This window comes from Cuculus canorus, chromosome 1 (genome assembly GCF_017976375.1).
Source record: "Cuculus canorus isolate bCucCan1 chromosome 1, bCucCan1.pri, whole genome shotgun sequence".
In the NCBI taxonomy this organism is placed as follows: domain Eukaryota; kingdom Metazoa; phylum Chordata; class Aves; order Cuculiformes; family Cuculidae; genus Cuculus; species Cuculus canorus.
The window spans coordinates 76,063,428-76,078,890 of NC_071401.1; the positions used below are offsets into that span (position 1 = coordinate 76,063,428).

Consider the following 15,463-nt stretch of genomic DNA (forward strand, 5'->3'; position numbering starts at 1 on the left):
TGTCTAATCCACAGCTACAGGAAAACACATTAATCTTTGTAATAGGCACATGACTTTCCTCATTCCTTGTAGAGGGAATTTCATAGCTAACTAGCCTTTGAGAATTACGTTCCAGGAGCTGGATGACTAAAATACTCACTTGGTTACAGTATCCTTAGAAGATACAGTAGGCATGACAGTATGGAGTGTTACCCCGTCTACCTTTCTACACACATTTTCCAAATAAAAATTCTTTTCCCAAATAAAGTTAGTAAAGACAAATTTCTCTTTGTCTAAACTGGAAGGAACAAGTAATCTGGGCTGTGTGAGTGGGAGCACAGCCAGGTGATCAAGGGAAGGGTCTGTCCTCCCTCTGTATGGTGCTCATGAGACCACATGTAGATACTGTGTCCAGTTTTGGGACCTGACACGGGAAAGATATGGAGAAACTGAAGGGAGCTTGGGAGGACCCCAAAGTGGTGGTGCTGGAGCACTTGTGGAGAGGCAGGGAGAGGCTTGAGGAGGTGGACAGCCTGGAGAATGGATGACTTCGGGGTACCTAACAGTCCCCCCAGCACCTGCAAGGGATCACTGAGGAGACAGAGCTGGATTGCTTACAGTGGTGCAGGGCAGGAAAGTGAGAAACAAGAGGTACAAGTTGCAACAGGTTCAGGCTGGCTGTAAGGAGAACTTTTTCCCATGTGTTCCCATGGAAAGTGAGGGAGTGGGGCAGGTCGCCTGGGAGGCTGTGCCATTTCTCTTCTTGGAGAGTTTCATGCCCCAACTGGTCCAAGCCCTGAGCAGCCTGGTCTGACCCCTAGAGCTTGCCCTGCCCTGGGCAAAGAGAATTAGGCTAGAGACCTCCCAAGGTCCCTTCCAGCCCCTGACCCTTGAGCCTTTAGGCACTCAAAATCCTACTCAGGTTCAGTGGGTTTTCTAATACTTTTCTAATAGCAGACATTTGACTGATGTCTACTTCAACCCTTCTGATCACCTCTGGCTTCCCTAGACTCCTTCTTGGAGGAAAGGCCAAAGACTTAGAATCTTTATTCGCTGATAAAACAGTTCTTGTGTAGGGATTAAGACCTTTAAAAGCTTCTCAGACCCTGTATATATGGAATTAAGGCTTCAGTTCTCTATATCTTGATTTTTTTAAAGCAGGGGAGTGCTGTTTTATTTAACCTGAGCTAACCAGTAACTGTGTCATAATATATTAAAATCCTTCCTGAAAAGTATTCGGCTGAAATTTTTAATGAAATACTTAGATTATGTCATGTCTGTCTCTGACTCCCCAAGGATTTTTGAGTTCATCTTAGTTTCTAGGCTGCTTAGCTTTTTTGAAAAAGTACGTTGAAAAGCTTTTCTCTTAGTGCTGCCCTTTAATCTGTAGGCTTTGCTATTTATATTAGGGTTGTATGGGACTTTACGATGCTGCCACCAGAAATGTGATCCTTTATCTTTCTGTCTTATACATTCTTCACCCATCTACAAATGAAAAAAAAAAAAAAAAAAGCAAAAAAAACCAGCAAATAAACCCACCAAACCTTGTGAGAACTCATAAATCACTCTTAAAATACTATCTGAAAATACAAACCTTAAAAAGTGCTGCTGCGTAAGCCTTCTGCTATCCCTGGATTGCAGGAAACAGCAAAATACGATATTGAAATGTATGAAAAATTAACACAACATTGGAGGGGGGGGTTGGAATCTTTGTACATTCGATACCTCCATACAGGAGGTAACTAAAATGTCAGAGAGACTGCCTCACCCTGATGGCCAGATATAACATGCAAAGGAAGGAGCACAGATGAAAAGACAGATACAACGTGTGGTAGTGTTGTACAATTGCGATTGTGCTACTGGATGTACTGTGCATGATTTTTATTTTTTTTCTCTATATCCAGACTGCAAATAGCATACAGAAGAAAAATTAGAAAAAATAAAGAAAAAACAGTACCTGATTTGGGTGTTTGAGGTGGTTTTCATAGGACAGAGATTTCTCAGTCTTAATTCTTTGTATTGATTTTTATAGGAAGTTTCTCTGTTAAATATTTAACAGTGTAAATACAGAAAAATAACTTAGAAATAAGCTTTTACTCTGGTGATTGCTAAGAATTTTTGGCAGGCATGCTTTGAAGGCAAATTATGTCTCTCTATCCTTCTTCCTACTCTCTCCATGTTCCAACAAGGAAAGTGGAATTATACCTTCTGTAAAAATGGAGGTATTTAGTGACCTTTCTCCAGTCCTCAAACCGTTGTAAACCAGGAGTAAATCTACTGAAGCTTGTGTTAAAAAAAATGGACAGATTTCTACCAAGAGCTGAATGTTGGAAGTAGAAATACACAGCAGGCAAATATCTGGGATTTGTGTATTTATTTTCCTGTTGTTCTATTTGTCTATCCTATATAATCTTTGCCCTCACAGCATGTAATATTGACATTTCTCTTAGGACTATCCAAGAGAAAACATTAAGTATTTATAGACGTAGTTAATATCTTTATAAATAGTTTATAATAGAATCTGCCTTAATAGAAGTTTGAAATAGTTTTCATTATAGTTCTTTGTTTTCACATATTCTAAAACTTACAAAATACTTGTTTTGGGGGATGAAATTTTCCGTGTTGTGAGTCTGAAAAATATTTTCCTCTGTTTAACTCAGAGTATAATCCTTTCAGCTATTTTGGAATTAGAGGCAAATGGGAAAAATACTTTTTCTCTTTGTACAATAATAATAACAAAAATAAGGAAAATCCTCAGCTACACTTTTAACGGTACTACAGGGAAAACAAGTTAAGGTTGAAATATGTGGCAAGCCTTTGCTTGCTCTAAGGGAAAAATTAAAAATAAAGTTATAAATGACGGAAAAATAACATCAAACTGTTCCCAGTAACATCTGCTGATCTTATAAGGAGAAACTAATAAAAAACCACCCCCTTAATGATGTCGCTGCACATTTGCTTTGCCTGAGGCCATCCAGATGTGAACTAGCCGGGCCGCCGTGGTTTGGCTGTTCTCTAGACCTTCCCAGATTCTTAATGTGCCTCTGGCTTACTGGGCAACCACCCAGCCTCAACTTGTTGGGGGTCAGTGATGTGTCTGTCCTCTTCCCATGTGTGATGGATGCCGCTGGTACTTCTCCTGTCCACTACTTGTAGGACCCTCCAGCCCCATGGGGCGAGCCTGCACAACTGGAAAAATGTAGTTTTTTTAGCCCAGTGCCGACCTCTTGTTAGTTTCGATGTAGAGCTTTGCTAAGTCCAAGGGTTGGTTTTGTCGCTCAAGTTATAGGTGTCATCACGAAATAATACCAGAATGGCTTTCACATTTAGTCTTTCTCTAACTGAGTGAAATTCGAATGTACGTGGAATTGAAACACAAGTTTTACTGAATATCTGGTCCACGTATGTGGACAAGCAGGTCCTTCTGCATAGCTTCGCTGCTGTGTTTCTTCTACCACCCCCACTTGCCCTTGCCTGGAGAGCATTTCCTGTGCCCTGCAGCTCTGGGACAAAGGAACAAAATATGGAACCAAGTTCGTGGGGGTGAAGAAATCTCAAACCCCTTTGTGCTTACATCACATCAACTCTTCAGTCTCGCTATGTCTGTGTGACATACCTGTCTTTAACATGTTGGGTAGTGGCGATGCCTACTGCTGTAGCTGGCACTGATAGGATTATAACCGGTAAGGTGACAGCGGTGTGGGGTTTAAAACGAGAGTTCATCCTCAGGGTGGTAGAGGAAATAGTTTATTTAAGGCGCATGCTAAAAGCCACATGTGAATGTTTTATGCTTATCTTGTTCTTCAAAAATAAGGCGCACAAGCAAGACACAACAGCCTAGTCAAGGTGCTCAGCTGTATTGGGGAAATTAGGGATTTTGGCCCCTGCTCCCAGAATTGCAGCATTTTCAAACAGAAAAGTTGCAGGATAAAAATCAGAAATCATTAAAAAAGCCTTATTTAGATATTCCATCTTTTGAGCAGTGCCTTCAGGCTGTCTCTGACTTGTCCTTCCAGGCTCATGACCCCTACGTCCCTTGCTATGGCGTTGCCTCACTTAAAATGGGCATCAGGCCTGCTAACCCCCACCACCCAAGCAGAAGGTGTCTTGGGGCCTTATGGAGGTTTCTGGAAGCTCCTTTTTATCCCAGCCACAAAGGCAAATGTTTTATCTATTGGACCTTCACTGTCTCATCTCAATTGGGTGTCTGTCTGCATCCATTCTTACAGGCAAGCTTGGGACTCAGATACCTCACGTTAAAGTTTTAGTAGATCTTTACTCTTAGGTGTCAGAGAAATTTTTGACAGCTGAAAAAGGAACTGTGCTTTATTCTAAATATTTGGGAGGGTGTTAATTCTATAAGTTCAGCTGTGTTATTTCACTCATGTCTGCGGTTACAGAAAGAAACTGAAACAGGTGCAACCAGTTCTTGTAGGAACTCATTCCCTCATATTCCTTTATGAAAAGGAACTGAAAAAAGTACGGATGAAAAACATAAATGCTAGTGTTTACCTATTTTAGGTTTTTTTAGATTTTCATAAAAATCCAGGTAAATTAAATTAAAAGTTAAATTTGAGATAGTGTTAATACATCGTTCCTCTTGCCAAAAATCAAGAAAAGCAAATATTGATAGACTAATCATGCCATCTTTTTGAAGCTGTGATCTTCCTTAACTTTTTTGAGTGTGTAGCAGTACTTGTAAGATTTTAAACACATTTCTTGTTGCATTATGTATATCGAAGTGCGTGCACACAGAGACAAGTAAATGCAAAATCAAGCGATCATCTATTTTGGTCTAATTGGTTTGAAATGAGTGGACACATGCCATTGTCCCCTGGTTTGTCCTAATTGCCATTTTGTGCTCACGTAAGGAAGAAAATACTGCTTCTGTTTAGTGGCAGCATTCCCAATTGACTTCAGTTGTTCCAAGAGTGATGAGTTATTTAATTCTTAAACTAAACCAAATCGTGTGTTTTGATTTCTCAAGCCTCTATAATTCCTTCCTTTTTTAGTTTAAAACAATTTATTTAATTTCATTTGCAGGATGCAGAGCTATCGTCAAACTTAATATTCCCATCAATCTTATTTTTGGCTTCCCAGAGCTTTCCATACAATACACTAGTATAAACATTATTTTTATTCATTAAAAAAAAAAATAATTGAAGTTGCCTCGTCTTAGAACTAAGGTATAAAAGAGGTATTACACAATTGTGCTCATTAAGAAGAGCAGTTGGGTTTGTTCGCTTTTTTTTCCTTTAGCAAAGTGCCAAAAAGGAAAGATCAATACAGGAAAACCCATTTCACTCTTCAGTAAAGGGAGCTGGAAGAGATCCACTTGAACTCTTAGAACTGAAATGCTGAAGGCTGATGTAATTAAGTAAACCAGCTGAGAACCAAAAAATGACCTGATCAAACTAAGAAATTATAAGTATGAAAGAGCTGATGCACAGTTCTGCATCTTTTGATGGAGGAAGTAGAGTTTGCTGGGAATTTGGTGATGAAAGACTTGTCTTTTGTTGACAATTAGTTATTTTGTCCTGGAAATTGTTGATTAATTGAAATATGTTTAAACAGGAGTTAGAAATTGCTGGAATATCCCTTTTTTAAAATAAACAGATGTGGGTTTGGTTCCAAGTGTCATTTCAGTTTAAAATGTAATTTAAAGTAGCATTCATGCGGAAATAAAACTTTCTGCAGTGATGTCCACCGAAGTGTTTAATTGACCAAGTTATTTTTATTAATATTTTTGTATTAGGTTTGGGGTTTGGTTTGGATTTTGTTTCTTTTTTTTTTTTTTTTTTTTTGTTCTTGTTTTGATATTTTACTGGATTATGTATTATTTTGTTAAGATTTTTTCCAGGACAGGACAACCATCTTGATAATTTATTGCAGATTTTTAAAAGGATAAATAGACTAGGCACAGTTATGCTTTAAAAAAAGGAGATCCATCTGTAAAAAAACCACGTCTTTATAGGTATTGCGTAGTAAACTGACCTTCTCCCTGAACAAAGTATTTATTTTATTTAAATGAAACCCACATTTTTGTCAGATTTGCCCACACAGCATTTGATTCATCAAGAGTGACCTCTTAGAGACAGAATTGCAGGTTCATTGATCACTGCCACATGTCTATAGTTGTTCCTTCTACCTCCTCTTTCTTCAATTGGCACCAGATTTTGAACACTGACATGGTTGAATTCAGTGATAAATCGTATGATATACCGTAACATGTCAGGATCCAAGCTAGATGTATTTTATATTCGTGCCGTTTTTCCTGAAGCTCTCTGATGCAGATGCAGTTCATCAGAGTGTGGTGTTATGGGCAGCAGTGAGAACTGGGGTGAGGTAGGGCTGCCTGTGTTTGTTTTGCCTTAATGTGGCCTTTTAAAAATCAGCAGAAGGTCAGTGTAAATAAATAGACTTAAAACCAAATCCAAAAGAAGAGCCACCCTTAAAATTTGATAGTGCACATTTTCCAACAAGCCTATTTCCTTTACTTTTTGAGATCCCTGTCCTCATTAAGCTGCTATAAATGTCAGTGACAGAGTTCTTAAGTGAGACAGCACATACTGTACAGTGCAACAACCGTGCTTGAAGATTGCCCTGTTCTGCAGAATCTCAGCCTCCATTTCCCCAAAACAACAGATTTGTTACTGTGTATTTGAAGAAACCCTCAAAATATTAACAGTATAAGTGATGCAAAGACATCTGTGAGCATCTGTAAAGAGCCTAGGACAATAGTGCCAAGAGGATTCTGTTTCCTCATTTTTGTCGTTAAAGAATTCAGATGATGTGTGGTGATTATTTAGATAATCAAGATAGTTAACTGTTTGCCTCATCACCAGAGAGGTATGATGCAGGTCTTACTGTGAACACACCTGTATTTGCTTTCTTAAATATGTGATCTCTAGAAGAGACAGACAGCTATTTATATTTTAGGCTTGATTTTTTTTAAACGAAGGTGTGAAGTGCAAGCCTTACAAGGAGGAGTCTGAAAGTCCTGCACACACAAGCTGCATTTTGGACAAGGCTAGCTGTTATTTTGATGATTGGCATAGGTGGAGTTTGGAAAGAACCATCCTGCATTGTCTGTACCTTGTAATCAGCAGGAGTGCAGTGGTCTCATTCTGTTGTCAGGATGCTTGTGAAAGAGAGATCTTTTACTCTTGAGCTTCATGAGATGGCAGGAGATGCTGCAAGGAGAGAGGGGGCCAAGCATGCTCTTTTCCTCTCTAGAAGTTCAGTTTTGACATTTTGGGAAAGAAGCATGCTGAAGTTCCTCCTCGAGAAGAGGCAGCTGCGATAAAAGCCAAGGCTGAAGAATGCAATGGTGTGGGCCAAGCAGAGCCTTGTTAGCCTTTGAGGAAGAGCTGCTGGCTGCTGACTCTATTCTGGCTCCATGATAAGACACAGTCTAGAAATACAGAAGTGTAGGGCTCATTGAAAGTTTCTGATGAAAGTATTTTTCAACAGAAAATACTGAGGTTGACTTAAGTGATTTGTTTTGTGAGAAGTGGCTTCTTGCTTTGGGAAATACTGTTTTTCATTAAACTACAGAGCATATGCAAAACAGTAACACATTGATTTGGCTATGCTGCCACGGTGTCTTCCTAGAGTCTATTTTAGTTCTCATGTTCACATTTTGTTCTCTGAGGTGGGGAGACTGTTGTGGGTCCCGAGAGACATGGTTTGATGCATTGAGCCATCTTGGATGAGAATATGGGAGCAGAAGTCTGTGAACTTCAGTTACACATGGCAAGGCACCAATTTGATAGCTTTAAATACTTGAACTTTCTGGAATGTTTTCATTTTTATGTAACTTTTCAGTTTTGCCTTTTTTTCCCCCAAAACAAATATACAATTTCTCTTTGCCCCTCATCATTTTAATGACAATCTTATTGTCATTAAAACTTTGGTTGGGAGAAGACATTTTGGCCTAGCCTTGTCAAATAAGTAGGTAAATAGTGCAAGCCCTCCAGGAGATAAATGAAAATGTTTGGGTTTGGGGGAGGGAGGCTTGGAGGGAGAGTGTTTATTTAACAGTAATGACCAGAAAAAATCCTCCCAAGAAGCCACTGTCTGCTCCGCACTCAATTAAAACAGACTGGAGATTGCATCCTCAGGGTATAAGATGAGGGCCAGACCAGACATCAGGTTAATTCCGTTCAGCAGGACTGGATGCAGAAATGGGAAGTACCCATCTTCCTATTTAGGTTTCAAGTTTAGGGTTTAGTTTAGGTGTTTTCCCTAAATGTCTGGTGTGCTTCCGCCTTCCTGAGGGGAAGATTGTAGTGGTAACTCCCAGTCCCTATGGATGGCAATGCTGCTTCAATGCAAACACTGGCAAATGTAAACTCCTTTCCTCAAATAGCCTCGGCTGTCCCCTGCCCCAGGGTTAGCCTGGAGGTCAGGATGTGGCCCTAGAGGACCCTGTGAGTGTGATTTAGAGGGGAGACTGAGGAGTTGAGTCTTTAGATGCTCTTTCAAAGTTGAAAAAGTTATTTTCCCTTGATTCTTCAGCCAGATCGCCCTTTACTTATGGCAACAGTGCTCAAATGTGCCAGAAGAAAGAAAAGCAATTCTTGAGTAAGGGGATGGGATGTAAATAAACTATTCTTGGTCAGCCTGACTAGTGCTATGCTGAGCTATAGCTATGCGCGAGGCTGCCTTCTCCAGAGCTACTTGCATGGCCCATTAGCAAGATTCCCAGTGCTCCAGGAAGGTTTAATTTGAGAGCAGTGGTATGTTGGTGCACAGGGCCAAATCAGGTCCAGTGGTGTACTCCAGGAAATAAGCTGCCCTGGTTGCCCAGAGCACAGGGGAGTGTGCTGAAGGGTTAGTTTTGCTGGAGCCAGCTCAACTCCAGCTGAACGACTTATTTCAGCAAAAGCCAAGTAGCCCTAGGAGCACAAAGGTAACATATCTGAGTTAATAACCCAGCTTTTTACCTCTGTTTGGGAAGCATTTCTGCAAACCTGTGCCGGCAGAACTGAGAGTTGAGTGTTTATTTTAAATGAGTGTTAAATTTAATTTTGCATGATCTTGACAACCCATCCACCAGAGCAGGGTTGAATGTTTAGGATCCATTGTACTCGGGGAAGTCAGTGGGCTCTGGTTGGACATTCTCAAATATCTGCAGGATGACAGCCCAAATTCTTGAGGCAAGACTGAAGTAAATAGAACTTTCTGTTATATGTGAGTGGATACAGAAGACAGTGTTGCGAGAAAAGAAAGCTCAAACATGTGTTTTAATGCTTTGAATAAATCCTCATGACGTAAAGAATTAAGATGTTCTTGCTGGTTTAAGTGTGAAATGGCTCCAATGGCATATCAGTATTTTTTATTAACTATAATTTATAATCTTTTTTAAAAAATGTGAATTAGCAGAAATATATCTTTCACAATGATAACCAAAGATTTCTGTGATTTTTTTATGGAAGTTTGCATTTCTACATTAAAAAAAATACTTTGAAAGGGAGACTAGTTGTTTGTTCCTATGAATCAAACTTGGGAGATACACAAAAGATAAGTATCCTCACCATGTCTCCTGCAGATGCTTTTATTTGGGGTGCTTATCTGCAGAGAAGAAGGAAATCAAGAAGAGCGTTAATGAAATTGAGTGTGCTCTTTCACAGCTCAGCCAAATTTCTAATGAGTAGATTTCTCTGGGTCAAAGCCAAGATCCGTGTATCAGTTTGGACCGGTAAAAGCCTTACAGTTGTGTATCTCATTGCTGCACTGGCATCTGTGGGAGGGAAGAAACCATAAATGTATGAGTGGGGATCATCTGGTTATTTATGGCACGGTAACAATGTGTATAAAGATATGATCCGACACATATGTCAAAGTAATTCCTGTTGACTGACTTCAGGGAAAGTGCATTGTAAATCCAGCCATGGATTGCAATGCATGCAATTCTGATACAAAGGTAGCTGCTGTGGAGGTTTTTCTGGGGCTGTCATACTACTTATTTTGCAGTCAGGCTGATTTTCTCCGGTTTTAATTAATTTAAGAAAAGCCGTCTTTACAAAAACAAACAAAACCCGACACTCTTCCTATCCCTTCGCTTTCCCAAAGCAATTCTCTGTATGTGGGAAATATCATGTTGTTGTCTTAAATTAGCTGGATGCATCCAGAAACAGCATCTGTAGTTTCTTGATTTTTTCTTTTTAATAAAGTTCATTTTACCACAAAGTACGTCATTGCTGAAACTGAATTTTTGTAAGAGGTTTCATCCTTACCAACTTTCCTACCACCAAATACTGAAACTGCTATTTTTAAAATGCTTTTAGAAGTGTTACGTTGGGTGTTTTTTTAAACCCACAGCTATCAAAGCTTCTTGCTTTATTGTTATCATGGCTGTAGCAGCAATATGGATTTATTTTAAGTACTCAGACAAAGATGAAAATGGTCTTAACCATTGACTTAAATATCTGTCTGGTTTTTCACTGTATGGTGATGATTGTGTAAAAAGGGTCACAGGGGTTTATTAATTATTCAGGAACAAGTCTGTTTATATGAATGAAGTATGTATAAAGTTATACTGGAAGTGGTGCATTCACTGCCTGCAGTCGCCAGCTTTGGTAACTAAATCCCATATGCCTTCCAATCTCCTGATCCTGGAGCAGAGAAATTTGAGCCTGTTTTACTGGTGAAGGATTGAGGGAAAATGAGACCAAACAACTTTGCAGGGCAGTATGCGGTATGAGTGACAGAACTGGATGTTGGATACAGCTGATGTTGTCCTCATCCAGAATCTTAGCAGAAAATGATCATCTTTTCCAAAGCGAATGGTATTTTCCTCACTGAAACTGCGCAATTTTCAATATTTTGTTTCTTGTTTTCCATGGAGTGCAAACTGTAATAACAAAAACTGGAATACTTGCAGAAAATGTCTCCCAAATTAGCAAGCTATAATTTCTTACAGAAAACCCACATCCAAGCCATTGATGAAATATAGCAGCTCAGGAGAATAAAAGGCTTACCAGGGTTCGAAAGACTTCCATTTCCATAAATATGCAGAGACATCTGTTACAGTCATGAGTGACCTGCTGGTTTAAATCATCGGCAGGGGAAACTTGTAGTCGATCAGCATTGCCTGCAGTAGCAGGCGCTGCTTTAGGCAACAGGAATTACTGAAGAGGTTTTCGATGAACAAAGACCTTTCTGCTTGCCAAGAAGAGACATACAGGAAATTGAAACAAACGGCACACGCCTACAGTCTTTCATTTGTAATATGCAACAAGAGCGTAATGTGTGCTTCTGCATCCAGATCTTTACATGATTAGTTATAGGTATGGTGTGGCTGACAAAGCTGCAAAGTTTATGTCTGAAAAGTACTTTTAAAACCAAACTACTTAAGTCAGATTCCCGAAGAGAAATGAATCATCAAGATTTAATGGAAAATGTTCAAAACAAATTTATCATTTAAAACCAATGTTTTTATTATCAAAGTATATGCCCAAAACAGTAATGTAAAACTGTCATCCTAAAGGTTATGATTACTTAAGTGAATAATTGAAGTTTGAATTCTTGCTCATCATTAATCAGTGGTGACATTATAACATTATAACTTTAAATAGTGCCAGGATATTTGTATTCCTTGTTGGCACAAGGTATATGGCATTGTATCTTCCCTCTCCCCCCAGTATTAAAATTAGTAATATCATCTTAAATTTATATTTATTTCTGTTTTATGGGAACTTTTCGTAAGTTCAGTGTATAACATGGTTTTGTAAGGAAATAATCTCTTTTCAGTGGGTGAACTACCAGACAGAAAGGTAGAATATAAATTTGGGGCTGCAAAAATGTTATGATTTGGTGTGTTCTATGTGACTGCAATTGCTAGAAGTGCTAAAAAGCAAATGCTCACACAGTAAAAAGGAGTGCCTGAATAACCTGTTGTAAAGCCCCTGGAGTGAAAGAGTAGACATTTGCAAAAGCTCCCTCTGACTGTCTCATATCTGTTAAATACTGCTCTTTAACTGTAATAAAAGGTACAGTACAGCTTGAGTGCTTGATTCACAGTATTGCCTCATATTGGGACGTAACAGCTCTAATAACTATATGAGATCTTTAAATATATTAGCAACGCCTTCCTCTATTTTGATAACAAATTTTATAATAAATCAAGATAAAACAAAATCTCTTCTTCTCTTTCCTTTTGAACAGAGCGTGGATCACACTTCTCGTAAACCTCATCATATTGAGGTTGGGCTAAGATGAGCATAACCAGTGACGAAGTGAATTTCTTGGTGTATCGCTATCTCCAGGAATCGGGTAAATTTCCTGTCTTTCCTCATGCCTTTAGGTCATAGATGAAATGAGAAAATAGACTTTTTACATTGTGCTACTTCAGGAATGTTGTTGAGTACTTCAGACTGATAAACTCAGACTGAATATTTCTTGCACAAACCCGTGTTTCTTTGAAATCACAGTCTTGAACATACTAAAAGTGCAAACATACGCAGGTACAAGGTAAACATTGCAGTTAGGCAAAACAAGGAAATAAATAGCATTATGTTAACAAATGTTCTTGTAGAATTATGTCGTCTCAGCCAAAGTAGTTTTTTGGCAGTATAGGCACAAAACACATGGGGTTTGTGTCTTTTTTCTTAGCTACTTGAAATAGTTCTGTCAGGTACTTATTAAGTAAAGAGGGATTGTCTAAAATAGTTTTATATTTACTGTGAATGGAAAATTGGGTGCAAGCTTCGGATGTTTTAGAACGTCATTAGAGTAATCATGTATGTAAACTGAGCTGCCCACGTGTCAGTGTGGCTTTGTCTTAGTGTCACTTCCACCTCTATCTGTTTTCGTATCAGAAATAATGACTTAACAGGGCTTTTCCTTTTAGAAAGAAAGCTTCATCTTTCCTTTAAAAAAAAATAAAATTGAAATTGAAACTTCAATTTAGGGTGTTTTTTTGATTTTCAGTCTTGATGTGACCAGCAGGTCCAGGGAGGTTATTCTCCCTCTGTACTCGGCACTGGTGAGACCGTACCTTGAGTACTGTGTTCAGTTCTGGGCCCCTCACCACAAGAAGGATGTTGAGGCTCTGGAACGTGTCCAGAGAAGAGCAATGAAGCTGGTGAGGGGGCTGGAGAACAGGTCTTACGAGGAGCGGCTGAGAGAGCTCTGGTTGTTTAGCCTGGAGAAGAGAAGGCTGAGGGGAGACCTTATTGCTCTCTACAACTACCTGAAAGTCGTTGGAGTGTTAGGGGAGAGGAGGGAGCTGGCCTCTTCTCCCATGTGACAGGGGGCAGGACAAGGGGGAATGGCCTCAAGCTCTGCCAGGGGAGATTCAGGCTTGACATTAGGAAAAAATTTTTAATGGAAAGGGTCATTGGGCACTGGAATAGGCTGCCCAGGGATGTGGTTGAGTCACCTTCCCTGGAGGTGTTTAAGGGACGGGTGGATGGTTTAGGTAGTGTTAGGAATGGTTGGACTCGATGACCCAGTGGGTCCTTTCCAACCTAGTGATTCTATGATTCCACTCTTTGACTGCAAGAAGTAGAAATTTTCTTTACTCATGGAAAATGTTCTGTTAGTGCAGAGAGGATAGCAAAGATGAGAAACACGGACAAAAGATTTATAGACAGGTTACCAGTTTACTTGGTACTGGCCCTATTTGGTATTTCATATGGTGAAACAAACAAACAAAAATTCTGTGAAAAAAAGTGCAAGAAGACTTGAAGCCAACTCTACAATAAGCCCTCTGGTCTTGCAAGATGTCTTGGACAGGGAACTGATACCCAGCCGGCAGCAGATACTGAGTTAGACAGCTTCTGTTGGTCATGATAACTAGCATTCAATAGGTATGTTATTTTGATTTGTTTCTTATGCTTCCAAGACTATTTCAATTCCAGAAAACCAAATCCCTATGCAAAGCATCTCCACTGAAATTGAGAAGGTTTATAATACTTTTTTATGGTTTGGTCTATTAAAACAGTTTTTTGAGCATCTGGTTGTGGCCTTTGTTAGTAGCTGTTTCTCACATTGTATTCTTCTCTCTAATAAAAGAGCTTATAAGAAAATAATCTAGATCTGGCACACAATCAGATGAAAGAAAGATAGGACCTAACAAAACTAAAATTTATCCAGACAAAGTTTACTTTTAAAAATAAACTATAGAGTGCCACACTTGTGAAATGGCTTGTGAACATGAGCAGTGCGTGGATGGACATTATCAAAGCCTAAGAATACTGAAACTGGATTGTTTGTTGTTATATTTGTATTGAAGGAGAGTCCACATAACCGTGTATTAATATAGTAACTTTTCCTGATGTGAAAAAAGAAAAAAAACCTTCTTTATTGCTCTTGCTAGACCAGTGGGTAGGTTAATGTTGTGTAGTGATTCAGAAAGAGGCTTTACAATGTCAGTCACGAATAATATTATCAGCCAAATGTCAGGAAAAAGTTCTTCTAGGTAGCTGATCTCCCCCAAGCAAACAATCACTTTTGCCATTTTAGGGCAAACTTCACGTGCAAATTCTCATATTGATTGCAAGTTGCACTGCTTTTACCTTCTTATGTAGAAGGTCAAATGTGTTTTCTTACTTAATCCACACTAAAGGCATTCACAAAAACATTGTATTTCCGCTGTTCTGCTGTATTTTACCCATGTAAGAGGGTAGAAGTTGAGGTTAAATATTTGAAGAAATATTCAAATATGCTTCAAACTGGGCATTTGGGAATCTAGATGCTAGGTATGATTTAGTACCAAACCTGACAGTTTGCTACTATTTCCATTCAGTGAATAAGAGCTGTGACCGATGATGAATCCACTAACCTATTTAAAAAGCTTCTTACCTTTAGCTTGAATCTTCTTTCATACTGTCATTTTGTCTTCCCACCTGCTAGTATAAACGCAGGAAGATGCGACAGTACATGAAAGATGTTTAATAAATAACTTCAGAAATAATGTATACCAAATTTAGAGGGCTAGCGTTTAAACATAGTTTAAGTTCAAACCCCTGCAATTTAAGAAGTTTGACAAAAGCAACTTTATTACATTGATCATTTATTAACATTAGCTGAACCCAAAGCTTCTAAAAATTATATCAAACACAGCCATAAAGGTTGATTACAAGATTGTACAAAAGTTCAGGTTTTTTTCCTTTAATCTTATCCTGTAAAACTTATGGGCTTTCCCATAAAATGTAGATAAGTGATGGGAATAAGAGAGAAACTACAAAAGGAAATACATATGACAAGCTGTCCCTGTTACATTTGGAGTGTTTTGCAGCTGCAGACACAGAAGCGCTTGAGATTATTTGAAACATTATAGCAAAGATACTGCTAGGTATTTTACACTTCATTATGAAAATGCTGGTGTGTCATTCTAGTAGAAGTTCAGCTCTTCTAAAATTGAAGTTAGAAGTGAAATTCGTTAATTGTATTTCCCTTTAATTCTCTGTCAGACTCGAAAACTTGCACAGGAGAGTATTAATAGACTTGAACTGTCTGAACAGTTATTGTTGCT

General features: G+C 38.8%; 1 protein-coding gene across 5 annotated transcripts in view; it reads left to right on the forward strand.

Annotated features, from left to right (window-relative positions):
• Positions 1 to 15,463, forward strand: part of TBL1X (transducin beta like 1 X-linked) — a 196,404-nt gene that overhangs the window by 128,790 nt on the left and 52,151 nt on the right. For all 5 annotated transcript variants that reach the window (XM_054078594.1, XM_054078604.1, XM_054078624.1 and 2 more), the window contains one exon: positions 12,151 to 12,258. In XM_054078594.1, coding sequence (XP_053934569.1) covers positions 12,201 to 12,258 — 58 coding nt within the window. In that variant the 5' untranslated portion in view covers positions 12,151 to 12,200. The remainder of the gene's footprint in view (positions 1 to 12,150; positions 12,259 to 15,463) is intronic.